Source organism: Mobula hypostoma, chromosome 2, assembly GCF_963921235.1.
Source record: "Mobula hypostoma chromosome 2, sMobHyp1.1, whole genome shotgun sequence".
Taxonomy (NCBI): Eukaryota; Metazoa; Chordata; class Chondrichthyes; order Myliobatiformes; family Myliobatidae; genus Mobula; species Mobula hypostoma.
The window spans coordinates 245,150,687-245,170,003 of NC_086098.1; the positions used below are offsets into that span (position 1 = coordinate 245,150,687).

The 19,317-nt window shown below is 45.1% G+C and overlaps 1 protein-coding gene across 7 annotated transcripts in view; it reads right to left on the reverse strand.

Moving 5' to 3' along the window:
- The window catches only part of shc1 (SHC (Src homology 2 domain containing) transforming protein 1), a 115,607-nt gene that overhangs the window by 19,640 nt on the left and 76,650 nt on the right, over window positions 1-19,317 (reverse strand). For all 7 annotated transcript variants that reach the window (XM_063041896.1, XM_063041893.1, XM_063041897.1 and 4 more), the window contains 2 exons: window positions 8,467-8,537; window positions 6,816-6,879 (listed from right to left, as the gene is read on the reverse strand). In XM_063041896.1, the coding sequence (XP_062897966.1) occupies window positions 6,816-6,879; window positions 8,467-8,537 (135 nt within the window). The remainder of the gene's footprint in view (window positions 1-6,815; window positions 6,880-8,466; window positions 8,538-19,317) is intronic.

Sequence of the window (19,317 nt, forward strand, 5' to 3'; positions counted from 1 at the left end):
ACAAAGATCACGGGGTCACCAGACGCTTCAGGGATTTGCGCAGGTTAATTTTTATTCTGGGGTGGCGGGGTGGACATACGTCTCTAACAAAGGAGGAGGAACACACTTCTTCTCTCCACTGGACTCCAAGTCACCCTTGTGCAGGGTGTAGCACTGTTTAGCTCCCGAATCAGGGTCATGTGAAGCCAAAGGAGCAGGTGGTGGATGGCCGTACGAGCACATCACTGAGTCCAGGCAGACAACTTCCGAGGCATATCGATAATGGCTGAGGTCACCCGTCTCGTAAAGACACTGCCCAGAAAGCAGCGCTTATGCAGAAAAATTTGCCAAGAACAGTCATGGTCTTGAAAAGTCCATGTTTGCCCATTTCATATGACACAGCACAATGAATGAATGAGTTTTCAAAGCGTACATAAAAGGTGTTGAGCTCACCTAGGCATGAAGCATCACAGCCATTCATGAAGTGGGAAGTATAGGCCTGCAAACACTGCCAGAGCTGACGTATGTTCGATCCCGTCTCCAACCTCAATCGGAATTGTTTTTTCACCCTTAATATAGTCTTTGTAGGTTATACCTGGACTTCTTGTCTATTCCTGGATCACCGGTCTTGATTGCCACAGATCCAGCCTACAGTAGGCTACAAATCTCCTGGTTCATCATGGCTTTTGGTTTGGGTATGTCCAGTATGTCCTTGAAGGCGCATTCTCTTCCACACAGATCTTGATCAAGTCCGTGACAACTGTGGCGTATTCATTTGGACTCAAAGATGAACCCCTGAATATTGCCTGGTCCAGTGACTCAAAGCAGTGCTGTAAGTGCTCCTCTGCCTCCCTTGACCATACCCTTTTGGTCTCTGCCTATATGCTAGGAGTAGAAATACAGGCATTTGATTGTACTTTCCAAAGTATGGGCATGGGATGGCTCGGTAAGCGTTCTTCATGGTGGTATAACAGTGGTCAAGTACGTTCGCTCCTCTGATTCCACAGGTGATATGTTGGAGTAGTTGTTCAGTGACTTTTTTCCAGCTGGTCTGGTTGAAATCTTTCGCATCAGGCATCAGGGTGCACAATTTCGTGCCTGATGATTACGTTGCTCGGCTCCTCCAGAAAGTACGGATATCAGTGGCGGAGTGCGTGAAATTGGTGGTAGCAAGACTATACTTGAACCTCCCCAACGTTCCAAACCCTTCTGGTCTACTCTGAGCATTACGGTAGCTCTCTGCCACATCCCGTCCCAATCCTAATGGAATTCCCACCATCGCTCCATCTTCTGCCAGCTCAATAAATGTCATGGCTTTAGTGCTGCAAGAGTCCATTAAACGTCACCAAGATGAAATATTCAGAAAAATCAATCCAATTAAGTATTGATAGCACAAACTGGAATTACGTATAAATGCTTTTAGCAGCCGCTCTGGCCCAGGCAGGTTAATTCATTCAGAGTGAGGGCTGAGACAGGGAGATGCTGAGAGAGCAGCTGATAAACAGGCAGAACATCTTCATATTTCACCTACTATTTAAAAAAAAACAAGCTGTTTGACCCGCATGGGCTGTGCTGACCCACAACCCGTGGAGGTTCCCAATCCTAGTTTACCTTGATCAGAGCATAAGCAGCTCACAACAAGAAAGGACTCGCTCCTCTCACCTGAAAGCCATTCCCTCTCTCATTAACTCTCCTACCTTGGAGCTAATTAGCCCACTGCCTCCACACATCATTGGCATGTGGGAGGGAGCCAGAGCAGGAACATACATACACCATAGAACGTTACAGCACAGGTCCTTTGGCCCATGATGTTGTGCTAAACTTTTAACTTACTCTAAGATAAATCTAATCCTTCCCTCCTACATAGCCCTCCCATTTTTCTATCATCCATGTGCCTAGCTAAAAGCATATGGGGGAAATCCAAGTGGTCACAGTGGGGATGTGCAGACCGTGCATACACATACACACATGCCAGATGCCAAGATCAAACCAGGGACTCTGGAACTACACTACCCTCAAGGTTGGCCTCCTCCCACCTGACTCCAACTGCCCCACTTTTTTTTCCTCTCCTCCCTTGCTTCCTTGTCTTTCTCTACCACCAGCTGCTGTCTCATGACTCTGCCCCTCACTCTCCTCCACCAGCTCCATATGCCTCACCTTGTCACCCCTCATCTGGCTCCACATTCCTCCCCATTACCTCTCACACTGGCCATATCCCCTCAACATGCTTGGTCCTCAAAGTGACCTTCATTAGTTCAAGAGCTGCGAGTTAACATTGCAGCTCTATAGAACCATGGTTAGACTGCACTTGGAATATTGTGTTCAGTTCTGGTCATCTCTTTATAGAGAGGGTGCAGAGGAGATTTGCCAGCATGCTGCCTGGATTAGAGAGTATGTCTTAAGGACAGGTTGAGCAAGATGGGGGCTTTCTCTTTGGGGCGAAGGAGGATGAGAGGCAACTTGAAAGTGGTATGGAAGCCATAGAAAGGGTGCAGAGGAGATTTACAAGGATGTTGCCTGGATTGGGGAGCAGTGAACTCGGCCTTTTCTCCTTGGAGCGATGGAGTATGAGAGGTAGCCTGAGAGAGGTGTATAAGATGATGAGAGGCATTGATCATGTGGATAATCAAGAGGCTTTTCCCCAGGGCTGAAATGATTGCCACAAGAAAACACAGGTTTAAGGTGCTGGGGAGTAGGTACAGGGGAGATGTCAGGGGTAAGTTTTTTACTCAGAGAGTGGTGAGTACGTGGAATGGGCTGCCGGCAACAGTTGTGGAGGCGGATAGGATAGGGTCTTTTAAGAGACTTTTAGATAGGTACGTGAAGCTTAGTAAAATAGGGGGTTATAGGTAAGCCTAGTAATTTCTAAGGTAGGGACATGTTCGGCACAACTCTGTGGGCCAAAGGGCCTGTATTGTGCTTAGGTTTTTGATGTTTCTACGTTCCTATGGTTGTTAACGTGGTAAGAGGCATTGATAGAGTGAATAGCCAGCGCCTTTCTCCCATGATAGAAATGGCAAGTACCTCAGGACATTAGGTAATTGGAGGAAAGTATTAGGGTGATGTCAGAGGCGAGCTTTTTTTTTCCACACGGAGAGTGGTGGGTGTGTGGAACACATTGCCAGGAATGGTGGTAGAGTCAGGTACATTAGGGACATTTAAAAGATTTTTAGATAGGCACACAGATGACAGAAAAATCCAAGGGCTATGTGGGAGGGAAGGGTTAGATAGGTCATGTAGTAGTTTAAAAGGCCAGCATAACACAAGGCCAAGGATCTGTACTGTTCTAGGCTCTGACCATTCCTCTCCCTCGCTAGATGTTAAGCTCCCCCAGCTGACAGATTCAGGTATCCTGTGTCTCCAGGAATGAGAGTTCTGTGGAAGGTGAAATAGAGTCGGCTTTCCAACACTGCTCAGAATGCTGACTCTGTTTCCCCTTCCGGTATTTTCTGTAAGGATCTTACATCTCCAGCCTCTCTTGATTTCCCAATGAGGGAGACTGCAGGGAATCTTTCCAAAACTGCATTGGCCCTCCTTGGATTACAAACACCCATCTAACACCTGAGCCAGACTGGCAGGAAGGACGGGCATGGGTTTGCCAGCTACTGTGGTGCAGCGAGCATCTACTACTGGTTGGGTACGTGGCATTTCCTGTGCTTCCTCTCACTCTCCAGAAGAAGGCAGCGCCAGTGAACAATATGACCAACAGCAACATCTTCCAGACAGTACACTAAACTACTATCACTTCTCTAACATCTTTTTCTCTCAAATCTGGTTCTGTTACTGTTGGAGCCTGTGATCTACATGTTGGTGGTGTGTTTTCAGGCTAATTGAGTGATCTGCCACTTCGCTGTCTGAGGGGGTTCCATGAGACTTTGAGTGAAATGTGTGCCCTTCAGCCCATGAAGCCTGGAGAAGGGGCGCGAGCCCATGATCGGCTTCATTTTATCTCATATCTCTCTCTTTCTCTCTCTCTCCCTCCCCTCCCGAAGGAAGGTCCCTGCATTTGAATGGTCTCTCTCCCTTGATGTTGTTGGAGGATGTTGTCGGATCTCTGGGTCTTGGGCAAGGTTTAACGGATGCAGTTTGTGGATGAACTCTATAGTTCACATTACGATGCGCTCCTGCTTGCTCCTTTGTTTTGGGTGATTTTGATCGGGGCAGCCTGCAGGTAACGAGCTCTGAGCTGAACTGAATATGCCTGGACTCTTTCCATTTTGTGTTTCGTAGTCTGTGTTTTTCACTTGTTTTTTTGTCGCCGTTTCTGCACGTGGGTGGGGGTGTGATGTTTTTCTTTGAATCAGTTCCATGGTTTTCTTTGTTTCGTGGCTGTCTGTGGGGAAGATGAACCTCAGGGTTGTATACTGCATACTTTGATGACAAATATACTTTGAATCTTTGGCAATGCAGCTATTGAGGGGCTGTGCAGGGCTGGGAGTGTTGAGCAACTCTCCCTCACTCAGTGAAGCTGGCTAGCAGCTGCTCGCTCCTCTCTACACACACCAATGTTGTTCATTTCCAACCGGTGGAACAGTTTGGGATTATAAATAGTTAGAACATAAAACAGAACAGCACCATTCCAGGCCCTTCAGTCCACCATGTTGTGCCAAACTAATTAAACTAATAATTAAATGCTAATTTAACTAATCTCTTCTGCTTATACAATGTTCATAGCCCTCCATTTTCTGCATACTCCTGTGCTAAGAGCCTCTTAAATACCTCCATCACCTCCAATAGCACTCGATGGACATCCCAGACACCCACCGTTCTCGGTGTAAAAAATTTTCCCATCACATCTTCTTTGAACCTACCTCTCTCCCCTTAAATGGGTGAGCTCTAGTATTAGACAGTTTGATCCTGAGATGGAGACTTAGATCCCATTGGCTATTATTAAATTGTTTTGAAATCCAAAGATAACCAGTTTCCAATTTCTCTACTCTATTGATGCCTCTCATAATATTCTATCAGTTCTGCTCTCAGCCTCCGCCACTCCAGAGAAAAGTTTGTCCAATCTTTTCTTAGCACACGTGCCCTCTTATCCAGGCAGCATCCTGGTGAAGCTCTTCTACATTCTCTCCAAGGCCTTCACTTCCTTCTTATAACAAGGCTACCAGAATTGAATGCAATACTCTAGATGCAGCCTAACTAGAGTTTCATAAGGATGCAACATAACTTCCTGACTCTTGAAGTTAGTGCCTCAACTAATGAATGCAAGTGTACCATACATCCTCTTATCTGTGTCTGAACTTCTGCCACTGCTGTCAAGGAGCTATGGACTTGGGCCCCAAGTACATGAACCATGTTAAGGGTCCTGCCGTTAACTGTGTACTGTCTCTTTACATTTAACTTCCAAAGTGCAACACCTCACACTTGGTCAGATTAAACAACATCTGTCATTCCTCCAGAACAGAACACTGAAGTAACACGAGGATTGTTTGGATTCAGCTTTGAGGAAATACCAGGGACTACCAATGTCAGATGAGGGACAAATACAGATTCAGATTTATTTAGCTTCCAGGATGCTGCAAGTTTGCGGCGCTGGAAGCTCATGGCAGGGAGAGTTTCTTCCTTCTACTGTCTGCGTGAGATGTTTGGGCTATCGGGACTTTTGAGACTTTTTTTTTTTACCATGCCCATGGTCTGATTTTATCAAATTACGGTATTGCTTTGCACTGTTATCACTATATGTTATAATTATGTGGTTTTGTCAGTTTTAGTCTTGCTCTGTCTTGTGTTTCTGTGATATCATACCGGAGGAACATTGTATCACTTTTTAATGCATGCATTTCTAAACGACAATAAAGGAGGACTGAGTGTCCTCATAACCTATTCTAATCTACAAACGTAATTTATCACAGGAACATCTGAACATGCAGTGAAATGTGGCGTTTGCACTAACAACCAACAAACCCAGGGAAGGACGTGCTGGGAGTGGGTGGGTGGGGGCAGCCCACAAGTGTTGTCACATTCTAATGCCAACATAGCATACCCACAATACTCGAGAGAACAAAACAAGGCTACCCTCTCAAGTGGGAGCAAGAAGACCTCAAGGTTACTGCTGGAAGAAGGGCAGGTTCAGGAACAGCTACTTGCTGAGGACTGTCATCTGCATCTAGATTCAACATCTCAGAAGATCTGTCCTGGGCCCAACATATTGATGCAGTTACAAAGAAGGCACAAAATCCAATGTATTTCATTCGGAATTTGAGGAGAATTGGTAAGTCATCAAAGACACTCGCAAATTTCACAAGATGTACTGTGGAGAGCATTCTAACTGGTTGCATCACCATCCGGTTTGGAGGGGCCACTGCACAAGACTGGAAAAAGCTGCAGAAAGTTGCAAACTCAGCCAACTCCATCATGGGCACCAGCCTCCCCAGCATCCAATACACCTTCAAAAGGCGATGCCTCAAAAAGGCGGCATCCGTCATTACAGACCCCCATCATGCAGGACATGCCTTCTCCTCATCGCAAGGAGGAAGTGGTCAGCACAACCTGTACAGTTCAGGCAGACCCAGGTTCAATTCCTGCTGCCGTCTGTAAGGAGTTTGTACATTCTCACCATGACCGCGTGGGTTTCCGGTTTCCTCCCACAGTCTAGAGACGTACCGGTTAGTAGGTTAATTGATGATTGTAAATTGCCCTGTGATTAGGCTAGGATTAAATTGGGAGATTGCTGGGTGGCGTGGCTCAAAGGGCCAGAAGGGCATATTCTATGTTCAGCTCTTATTCTTAATAAATAATTTTTGAAATAAAAGATCTGTACATGGAGTTGTGTATGTGACAATAAACATCTACACAACTGTATTAAAATTCTATGAAGTTCAGTGAATTACCTTCCTCCTCCTGATTGCTCCTTTAGCTCCTGGCACAGCTTCACAGACCACTCCTATAGCTTCCCTGTGTGAAAGAAACGGCAAGGTATAAGCTTGCAGATGACGCAAAGGCAGGTAGCATTGTGGATATAGAAGGTTGTCGTAAATTACAATGGGACACTGACAGGATGCAGAGCTGGGCTGAGAAGTAGCAGGTGGAGTTCGGTCTGTGAAGTGGTTCATTTTGGAAGGTTGAACTTGAAGGCAGAGTACAAGGTTAGTGGCAGGACTGTCAGCAGTGTGGAGGAACAGAAGGATCTTGAGGAGCAGGAGATCCCTCAAAATTGCTGCTTAAATTGATAGGATTGCTAAGAAGGTGTATGGTTGGCCTTCACTAGCTGGGAGATTGAGGTCAGGAGCTGCAAGGTAATGTTGCAGCTGTGTAAGAATTCTGGTCAGACCACAGTTTGAGTACTGTGCTCAGTTCTGCTCACTTCATTAGAGAAAGGATATGGAAGTTTTAGAGAGGATGCAGAGGAGATTTACCAGTATGCTGGTCTGGATTTAAGAACATGCTTTATGAGGATAGGTCGAGTGAGCTAGGACTTTTCTCTTTGCAGCAAAGGAGGATGAGAGGTGTCTTGATGGAGGTACTGTATATAAGCGGCGTAGATAGAGTGGATAGCCTGCATCCTTTCCCTAGGGTGTTAATGGTCAGATCAAGATGACGTACTTTTAAGTAGTGAGGTATGTTATCTTACAGAGAGAGAGATGGGTGTGTGAAACATGCTTCCAGGGATGGAGGTAGAGGCACATATATTAGGAACATGTAAGAGATTCTTAAATAGACACATAGATGAAACAAAGATGGAGGACTATGTGGGAGGGAAGCGTTAGATCAACATTAGAAAGGCCTGTACTGTGCATTACAGATTCCAAGCTCTGTCTCGGGGGAAGAATTCTTCTTCACGACCCCTCGACACCTCTCCACCAATGTACTCCTTCCTTTCACAGAAATGTTCCACTGACCATCTTTGGGAAATGAGCTAGTTATGGGCTGGAGGGGGTGAATGGGCTGCTTGGTTTCCACCACGCCAGCTGCATTTTGAGGTCCGGGGGCAGAGGGAGCAAGGATTTCTTATAAGGGGCATAGTGAAGGTAGACAGTAGGAATCTCTTCCCCATAGCAGAGGGGTCTAACATGGGAGCAGTTAGGGTAAGGTGTTAGAGGGGATGCGAGGAAGAATTTTTTTGTCTCACAGAGATGGGAACACTGCAGAACGTCCTGCAAGCTTGATTGTTATGTAGAACCAGTGGTGGAATGGGTAGAGCTGTTTCACAGCACCGGAGACTCAAGTTCCTAACTTTTGGCACTGTGTATGGTGCACATACCATATGGGTGTGGGTGTGTGTGTGTTTTCTCTCTATGGGTCACCCCAGCAAATTAACCAAAAGTCCAAGACAGTGAATGTTTTGACTCATAAGAGTTCTGCAGCATGGAAACAGGCCCTTCCGTCCATTGTACTTAGCAATAATCAATCCCATGTACTAGAAATTGAGCTCGTTGTCCATGGCCTTCTGTACCATGGTGATTCATAAATATTGTGATTGTCTTTGTCTCCACTATCCCCTCAGGTATCGATACAGATTTAATCTTTGGAATTTTGTCTCACCTTGTGACCTGGGTCCTGGTGTTGAAGTCTAGCGCTCTCATAGACTGGAGTACCTCCACGCAGCCCATGTACTGAAAGTCAAACACAGGCAATGAATGACACACCCATCTCCCAACACATTGAGCAGATCTTGAGAATGCAATCAATCCCCAGTGGACCAGACTCATGCTAGGATCTTGGGTCACAGTAAAACAGGACAATGCTCTGCCTCACCTCTTAGTATTGGAATGCTTATCATTGTCACATGTACCAAGATATGGTGAAAAGCTGATCTTGCATACCTTTTATACAGATCAGATCAAATCATTACACAGTGAACTGAGGTAAGACAATAATGCTGAATAAAATGTAAAAGGTACCAAATGAGATAAAAGTATATGAAAGCACCTAAACGATAAAGTGCAAGATCATTACGAAGTAGATTGGGGGACCAAGAGTCCATCTTATCACATAAGTGCTCCATTCAAGCCTCAAGCCTGGTGGTACCTGCTTTCAGGTTTTTTTTATCTTCTGCCCACTGGGAGAGGGGAGAAGAGAGAATGTTTTGGGCGGGTGGGTCTCTCATTAAACTGGCTGCTTAACTGAGGCAGCAAGAATTGTAAACAGAGTGCATGATGTACTGAGCTGTGTCCACAACTGCAGTTTCTTGCAGTCACGTGCAGAGCAGTTACCATACCAAGCCATGATGCATCCAGACAGAATACTTTCTATGGTGCATCAATAAAAAATGGTGAGGGTTGAGGGGGACATGTCAAATTTCTATAGCCTCCTGAGGAAATAGAGGGGTCAGTGAGCCATGATGTGAATGTGGTTGGATCACGGCAGGCTATTTGTGATGCTGACACCTAGGAACTTGAAGTTCTCAACCTCAACCCGTAACGCCACACAGACAGCACCCTCAAACAGCAACTATCAAGTGTCAATGCTAGTCTTACCCTATCCCGTTTTATTCTGCCCAGATTCTCATCAATTGAAAGGTGACTTGATAGAGGTATACAAGATGATAAGAGGCATAGATAGAGTGGACTGCCAGTGACTTTTTCCCAGGGTGGAAATGGTTAACACAAGGGAGCATAATTTTACAGCGACTGGAGGAAAATATAGGAGGATGCCAGAGGTAAATGTTTTACAGAGAGAGTGGTGGGTGCGTGGAACGTGCTGCCAGAGGTGGTGGTAGAGGCAGATACATTGGGACATTTAAGAGACTCCTAAACAGACACATGGACAACAGAAAAATTGAGGTTTATGTGGGGACAGAAGGGTTAGATTGATCTTAGAGCAGGTTAAAAGATTAAAATATCTTAGGCCGAAGGGTCTGTATGGTGTGATAATGTTCTATGTCCCCAGATTCCATCCCTCACCATACATTGAGGTCAATTCATAACAAGAGCCTGCAGATGCTAGGATGTGAAACAACAGACTGCAGGAGGAACTGAGCGGGCCAGTCAGTGCAGTGTGAGGGACAGGACCCCTGCATCAGCACTGAGAGTGGCCAGTGTAAAGCAGAAAGCGGGTGTGGTGGGACAAGGGCTCCAAGGCGACAGGTGCATCAGGGAGGAAAGATGACAAGCAGATTGTCACCATTCACCAACAAATGGGAAACATCTTCATGCTCAGTAAAATGAAAAAATCAGATTTTCCTCTTCCGATGGATATCAGGATGGGATCGTTCTATATCGCCCTCTGTATCAGTGAGTGTTTCCACCTGGGTTGGGGGGTGGGGGAGGGAAAACCAGACAGGGCTCTTGCTCCCTACCCCTGGGTTGGAGAGAGAGAAGGAAAGGAGACTTGCAGATTACAGAAACGCTTGTGGGGGAAGAGTGGGAAATAAGCAAAGTTTCCTGATGTCACCATCACCTTTCCAGTGATGAATGAGAGTCAGAATGTGTGAGTGGGTAAGGGTGTGAGAGACAGACAGACAGGGGGGAGGTGAAGGGGAGAAAGGTGGAGGGGTAGAGTGGGAGTGGTAGAGGGGGAAGGGGGAGTGGTAGGTGGGGAAGAGGGGGAGGGGGATGGGGAGGGAGAGGGAGTGGGATGGAGGGGGAGGGGGAGAAGGGGAGGGGGAGAAGGGGAGGGGGGAAGAGGGAGAGGGTTCCAATGACCCTCTGGGTTTGAATCAGTGAGAATGGAGGCTGCCAGCCTCTCTTGGAGTTAAAGGACTGTGTGCGTGCATGGATGGGAGGGAGGAACAGGGCTTGATTTGCTCATTTTTTGTTGCTTGTTGTGTTCTGTGTTTTTCTGTCAAGTATTGTCAGCATGCTAAGTTGGTGCCAGAGTGTGCGTCTATACTTGTGGGCTGCTCCCAGCACACCTACCAGTGTGTTGGCCGTTAATGCAAATGACACATTTCACTATGTTTCAATGTACACGTGACAAATAAACTTGAGTCTTACCAGGTAAGGGAGGGGAGAGAGGGAGGTGAAGCTGGGAGAGAGACATTTAGACAGACACTTTAATTGGCTTGATATAGAATGATATAGTCTGTGTGCTGGGAGATGGAACTAGGTCTAAAAACAGGTAAGCATGGATTACATTGGCTGAAGGTCCTTTTTCTATTCTGTAGTGCTCCATGTCTCTATGCTCAGTGGGCACTTTATTACCTATCCTGCTGCTGTAGCCCATTCAGTTCAAGGTTCAATGTGTCGTGCATTCAGGGATGCTTTTCTGCACACTACTGTCGTAATCCGTGGTTATTTGAGTTACTCTCACCTTCCTGTCAACTCGAACCACTCTGACTTCTCTCATTAACAACATGTTTTCACCCACAGAACTGACGCTCACTGGATGCCTTTTGTTGATCCCACCATTCTCTCAAACCTCTAGACACCGTTGTACATGAAAATCCAAGGAGATTGGCAGTTTCTGAGATACTCAAACCACCCCATCTGGCACCAACAATCATTCCACTGTCAAAGTCACTTAGATCATATTTCTTCCCCATTCTGATGTTTGGTCTGAACAACAACATCTGAACCACTTGATCATGCCTGCATGTTTTAATGCACTGAGTTGCTACCACTTGCTTGGCTGATTATATATATAAACTGGCCACTGAGTGCATGATGAATTGATGGTATTGGTGAGCTGTGCTACTGCCTGTTGGAGTCTCACAACACCTCAGGAAAGTTGACAGGGTGGATGTGAAGAAAGTATTTCTCCTATGGGTGGAATCTAGAACAGGGCCATTATTTCAGAATAAGACACGGATAGGAAAGGTTTAGTAGGATATGAGCCAAATGGATCTGGCTCTAGTTGGTATCTTAGGTCAGCCTGTATGAGTTGAGCAAAAGAGTCTGTTTCTGTGCTGTAGAACTCTAACGTGGGCAATTGGGATGGGTGTAGATGGACAAAAAGAATCAGCAAGGACCTGTTTCTATGCTATTCCTGGGAGCAGTGACAGCCAGGACTTCATGGAATGTCTCAGGGAAGTGACATTCCCAACTGAGGGGAAAAAGACTTATCTTCCTACTGAGCCAGCCAAGTCCCTCACTGGAATACGTTGGAGTGCTTTATGGTCTTTGCATAATTGAGCAAATTTATGAGGAGCGCTGCCACGAAAAAGCAGCGTCCACTATTCACCAGGCTCTTAAACCAGCGTGGACAACTTCATTCAATTCAACACTGAGCTGATTCCACAACCTATGGACTCAATTTCAAGGACTCATGTTCTCAGTTTTATTTACTTATTTGCTTATTTTTTTATTTGCATAATTTGTCTTTTTTTGCACGTTGGTTGTTTGTCAGTTTTTATCTATTGTTTTTAATAATTACTATTTTAATTCTTCATTTTTTGTAAATGCCTGCGAGAAAATGAACCTCAAGGTATTACAATGGATTCTGGTTAATTGGGACACATCAGGGCCAGTACATTTTGGCTCAATTAAGGAGCTGCTCCAATTAGACGAAGTTTCATGGAAATAGTTAAAAAGGTATAAAAAGGCAAATTATTATTTAACCAAGTAACAATTTATGTATTTAAGTGAAATATAGAACAAACCAGAACATTACTAATACGATAGGACTCTATAACTCTGTACTAGTTCCTAATAAACTGGAATCAATAAAGTATGACTATGACTATGACTAATAGTTACCGGCAGAAGTAATCATCTGCCACGTTCTTTTGATGGACTGGAAATGAACAAAATCACCGCAGACACCTAGTGCAGATAATGGACTGCCTTCGTACAATGTTATCAATAATTGCATTATCTAAATCTTCATTTTCATTGTAATATTCAATACAATTGTCAATAACCTTCAAATTCTCTGCAGTTCTAACTTGTTGAAACAATGAAATCTTTTCATTTTACTCCTGGCCGTTTCTAGCACCTCCAAGCTTGAATGCTTGAAGCCATGTGAGCAAAACAGTTCTTAATATTTTTGCTTATTACTGCTTATTTTTCACTACCAGTGACAAAAAAAATACTGCTTTTTGAACACAAATGCATGCAACTGATGTCAGTTAAAAACTGTTCACTCTAAGCACGGCGTAGAGTCTAACAGCCATGTATGTGCACACAACTGACGCTAGTTAGAAACTTCAGCAAGTCTCCTATCCCAATTAAGCAGCAGTGTCCCAAATAAACTAAGGGAATCCCAGTTATTTTCTTGATTAGTCTTTGTTCTTTAAGGGCTATCTGATGGCTCAATTAACCAGAATCCACTGCATATGGTATATCACTGCCTGGTATGGGAACTGCATAAGCCTTGATCGCTGGGCACTGCAGAGAGTGGTACGGACAGCCCAGCGCATCTGTGGATATGAAGTTCCTTCCATTGAGGACATTTATAGCAGCAGGTGCAGAAAGAAGGCCTGGAAGATTATCAGGGATACTAGCCACCCCAACCATAAACTACTTCAGCTGCTTCCATCTAGCAAACGCTACCGTAGTGTTAAAGCCAGGATCAACAGGCTACGGGACAGCTTCTTTCTACAAGCCATTAGACTTTTAAATTCACTTGTCTGTACATTGCAATGGAGTCATAATGCAAAGATTTTTACTCCCTCACATTGTGGGATGGATATAGGATTTAAATAAATTCTAATTCTGATTCACATATGCACTTTAATAATAAATTTACTTTGAACTTTGAATAACAGTGAGCTGCAACTCTAGCTTGAGCTTGTGAAATGACAAGTGCTTATCTTCACACAGCAAGATCCCACAGAATGCCTCATGATAATGACCAGGACTGGCCCAGGGCTAACAGAGGACAGTCAGGGTCATGCTATGATAGTCCAAGGTCGGGCATGGACTTGACAGGCTGAAATGCCTGTTTCAACACACTGTAACCTCTTGTGAGAGGCTGTATCTGAGACACCAGAGTGTACCTTATGCATTGCCTCAGGTGAAAAGACTGACAACTGAAGTACTCAGAGATAAAGGGAGGGCTGGTGTTAACACCCATCAGTCCTTTCTTCCCACAGCACTTCAGGAGCTCGTGGTACCTGAGCTTGTGAACTTGACAGAGTTTTATTGAAGATAAAGGTCTCTGGGGGTTGGTGGCAGGACCAGCCCTGAGCTTAATGACTCACTATGGTACTGCGCACACTGCAAACCCTGTGGCTGCGAAGCCACACAAGCCACAGGCTGCTTTAAAATACCAAGATCGACGATACTTTCTGGACTTGATCTATCTCAGAGTGCCGGTTTATCTCAGCTTCCTGTGCTACTTCCAGAAAGGTCAAACCACAACGATGCCAATGATCAACACACCCACACAAAAGGTCTGGCATGGGCCAGGTGAAGGGGCACTGCTGTCTGTTCACACCGGCTGCCCAACACAGCAGTAATAAGCAGAGCACCTCGAGGCTGAGGAAACACAACGCTCACCAACATCAGGAGCATTGGAGTGGCCAGCACGCATTAAGGAAGGAGTGTGAGGAGCATGTTGTACAGTTAAAGACTCTGAAATTATTTATAGTGGGAGTTAACAATTGCAACTGCTTCCTAGCAGTACTGTACCCCGGTGTTATACAGTGACAGACACATCCCCACCAGTACTGTACCCTGGTATTATACAGTGACAGACACGTCCCCACCGGTACTGTAACCCAGTATTATAGAGCGACAGACCCGTCCCCACCGGTACCGTACCCTGGCGTTGTAGAGCGACAGACCCGTCCCCACCGGTACCGTACCCCGGCGTTGTAGAGCGACAGACCCGTCCCCACCGGTACCGTACCCCGGCGTTGTAGAGCGACAGACCCGTCCCCACCGGTACCGTACCCCGGCATTATACAGCGACAGACCCGTCCCCACCGGTACCGTACCCCGGCGTTATACAGCGACAGACCCGTCCCCACCGGTACCGTACCCCGGCGTTATACAGCGACAGACCCGTCCCCACCGGTACCGTACCCCAGCGTTATACAGCGACAGACCCGTCCCCACCGGTACCGTACCCCAGTGTTATACAGCGACAGACCCGTCCCCACCGGTACCGTACCCCGGCATTATACACTGACAGACCCGTCCCACCCCCCCCCCCCCCCCGCCGGTGTTATACAGTGACAGACCTGTCCTCTCCAGAGCAACACACACAAAATCCTGGAGGACTCAGCAGGTCAGGCAGCATCTATGGAAACAACTGACGTTTTGGGCAAACATCTCTCATCAGGATTGGAAAGGAAGGGAGAAGATTCCAGAATAAGGTGGTGGGGGAGGGAAGGTAAGGAGTATAAGCTAAATGAGGGAAGGGAGAGGCAAAAAATAATACAGGAGGTTGCTAAAATCGATGTTCATGCCATCAGGTTGGAGGCTACCTAGATGAAATATAAGGTGTTGCGCCTCCACCCTGAGAGTGGTTTCATCATGGTAGAAGAGGGGGCCATGGACTGACATTTTGGAACGGGAATGAGGATAGAAATTAAAATGGTTGGTCACAGGAAAATTCCGTTTTTAGCAGGTGGAGCAGAGGTGCTTGACAAAGTGGTCCCCCAATTTATGCTGGATCTCACCAATGAAGAGGAGGTCATGTCGGAAGTACCAGATACAATAGATGACCCCAACAGATTTGCAGGTGAAGTGTTGCCTCACCTGGAAGGACTGTTTGTGGCCTTGAATGGAGGTGAGGGAGGAGGTGAATCTGTCCGTCCCACAAGTACTGTACCCACATTATACAATGACAGACCCATCACAGCAGTACTGTAACCCAATGTTATACACTGACAAACCTATCTTCACCAAATTTCAAAGTAAATTTATTATCAAAGTATGTATATGTCACCATATACTAACCCGCGATTCATTTTCTTGCAGGCATTCACAGAACAAAGAATAGAATCAATGAAAAACTACACACAAGCATTGACTGACAAGCAACCTATGTGTAAAAGGAAACCATCCCAATATAGACTAGTAGTGTACCCGTGTTATACAGTGACAGACATACCCCAGCAGTACTATACCTTGGTGTTATACAGTGACAGACCCTACCAATACTGTAACTCAGTGTTATTCAGTGACAGACTCATCTTTACCAGTACATTACCCTATGACATATTGTCCAGTTCTGAATGTTTCAGGTCAAGGTTCCCATCTCTCGTCCCACGCTGCGGGAGACACAACCTCTTCCCCATTTTTACTGATGCACTATAGAAAGTTTTCTGTCTCCATGCATCATGGCTTGGTAGGTCAACTCTCTGCATGTGACTGCAGGAAAGTGCAGAGAGTTGTGGACACAGCTCAGCACACCAACAGGAACCAGCCTCCCCTCCACAGACTTCTACTCTTCTTGCTAACCTCATGAAAATAGTCAACATTATCAAAGACCTCCAGACATTCTCTCTTCTTTCCCCTCCCATTGGGCAGAAGATACAAAACCTGTAAGTGCATAACACCAGCTTCAAGCTTCCGGCCCACCGTTATCAGATTCTCAATGGACCACTTGAATGAAAAGATGGCCTCACAATCTTGCACTTTATCGTTTACCTACAAAGCACTTTTTCTGTAGCTTTTACATTTTATTCTGCATTATTGTAGTTTTACTATTTTGTACCTCAATGCACATGTAATGACCTGACCCGTATGAACAGTATGCAAGATAAACTTTTTGCTGTACGGTGGTACATGTAGCAATAATAAACCAAAACCAATTTTAGCCTTGCAACCACTCACTGGCCTTCCCTCCCCCCACCCCCCACCACGTTCTTGAATCCTTTGGGTTGACAAACATCTCTCAATCCCAGATGTGAAGGTAAAAATGCATCTGGCAGCATTTTCTATTTGCATAAGAATTTAATTCCAAATTTATCTCACTCTATGTACATGGTAGTGTTTGCAAACTTCACTAAATCAAACCTAGGCTTTAATTTTAGATTTTGATCCCTGTCCTGGTTTCTCTCTCCAGCACCACACATTGCACTCAGTGGCCACTGAGTATATGCCCATGGTCTTCTACTGTCACCTTCCTGTCAGAATGAACCAGTCTGGCCATCCTCCTCTGACCTCTCATTAACAAGGCTTTTTCACCCACAGAACTGCTACTCACTGGATACTTCTGTTCTTTGCACCATTCTCTGTAAACTCTAGAGACTGTTGTGTGTGAAAATCTCAGGAGATAAGCAGTTACTGAGATACTCAAACCACCCCATCTGGCACCAACAATCATTCCATGGTCAAGTCACTTAGATCACATTTCTTCCCCATTATGATGTTTGGTGTGAACAACAACTGAAGCCCGTGACCATGTCTGCATGCTTTAATACATTGAGTTGTTGCCACATGATTGGCTGATTAGATATTTGCACTAATGAGCAAGAAAACAGGTGTACCTAATAAAGTGGCCACTGAGTGTACACTGCAATCGGAAATTACAATAGAGGTCTTTCAGACCATCAAGTCCATACCAGCTTCCAGCTGTTTCATTTCCTCCTCCTTTATTTTTTTTGTACCTTACTTTCACTCACAGGCACCTCAGTTTCCCCTTTGATCTTTCTGCCATTGCCCGATGCTGAGGGGGTAATTTACTGCAGCAGGAGAACCTGTTATTGGGATGTGGGAGAAAACTCACCCAAAATCAATGGCTGGAGAGAAACTCTCAAGGGAAACCCACACCTTAAACATTGCAGGAAATGGAGACATGTAGCTATATAGTAGAGAAACAAACCTGTCCATCTTAACTACCTAAAATATCCCAATTTAAGAGACGAAGCAGCAGATGTGCCCTTCAGCCCATCAAGACAATCAACCACCCATTTACACCAATTATATTATATCATATTGTTGGGATGTAGGAGGAAATCAGAGCACCCAGAGGAAACCCATATGGTCAAACTCCACATACACGCACACACTCTGCCAGAAGTTGAGATCAAACCCAGATCTCCCGAGCTGTGAGGCAGCGGCTCACTGCCCTGTAGTTTGGGTTAATTTTCTTCATAATTTAATTGATCAATGACCTCCCTGGATCTGGTAAATGTCTGCTGCTCTCTCTCCAAAGCCAATACTCCCTCCTAAGGTGCAGCAACAGGAACTGCTCCAAGTTCAGTGCCTGGACTATTTGCTGGCTGCAGCTGCAAGTACAGCAGGTCCAACACGCTGCTCCAGTGAACAAAGGGGAAACAAGAGCAGCAGTAGACTGCTCAGCCGCTCTAGCCTGCCCTGCCATTCTATATAATCATGACTAATCTGCCCCAGGCCCCATCACTTCCCCATGCCAGTTCCTCATTGCTCTCAAACACCACCCCCAACCATATTTATTATGTTTTCTACCACAAGTCTATTTCCGTTTCATCTAAGGAACACCACCGCAGAATCCAAACCACAGCTTCTGGAAGATGGTGATAATATTTCTTTTTAGCCTCTTGCAACATAGTTAGCAAAGTGACTTGCTGCTGCTATCACACAGAGCTGGCTCATAATGAGCAGGTTAACTGTTTGGAAATACAAAAAAAGTCAGAAGATGCAGCCCAGTTTAATAGCTCCTTTCACAGCTAAAGGGCTTCTCAAAGTGTTTTACAGCCAATTTCAATTGTTTGGGGGGTGGAAACTCATTAAAACCTACCAGATACTGAAAGGCCTGGATAGAGTGGATGTTCAAAGTTCAAAGTAAATTCATTATCAAAGTTCGTATATGTTACCATATACTACCTTGAGATTCATTTTATTGCAGCATTTACAGTAAAGTACAGAAATACACTAGAATAAATGAACAACTATAAATGAAAAAGACTGAAACATTCAGTGACTGAAACTAGGACAAATTGTGCAAATGATAAAAAGAACACAAGAATAGGAGCTGTAGAGTCCTTGAATAAGAGTTCATAATTTGTGGAATCAATTCAGCGTTGAAGTGACCGAAGTTATCCACCCCGGATCAGGACCCTGACGGTTGAAGGGTAGTAATGGTTCCTGAACCGGATGGTGTGAGACCTGAGGCTCCTGTACCTCCTGCCAATAGCAGTAGTAAGAAGAGCGCGAGGCTTCAATAGTGGGAGTCCTTGATGATGGATGCTGCTTTCTTATGCCAGCAATCCTTATAAATGTGCTCAATGATAGGTAGGGCTTTGTCTGTGATGGACTGGGCTGTAGAGAGGCATGATCACTTTATTGGCTGGGAGAGCCATTTTACTGAAGTGGAAGGATTCTAATCCACCTACCATCTTTTACTGGCTTTCCTCCATTACGTCCTGTTTAAGTTTAGAGAAAATATGAAGTTCGACATTTGATACATCCTTTAAATTTGAGCAAATCTGGCGACCTTTTATTCAATATTTTCATTTGATTTGATTTATTACTCTTCCAATTTTTTTTTCGAAGTTTTAGATTTGATCAGAAAGCCTTTCCTTTTTTTTGGTCATATCGTCAGAATAGACTGCCCAGTCCCTTTTTTCTTTCCTTTTCT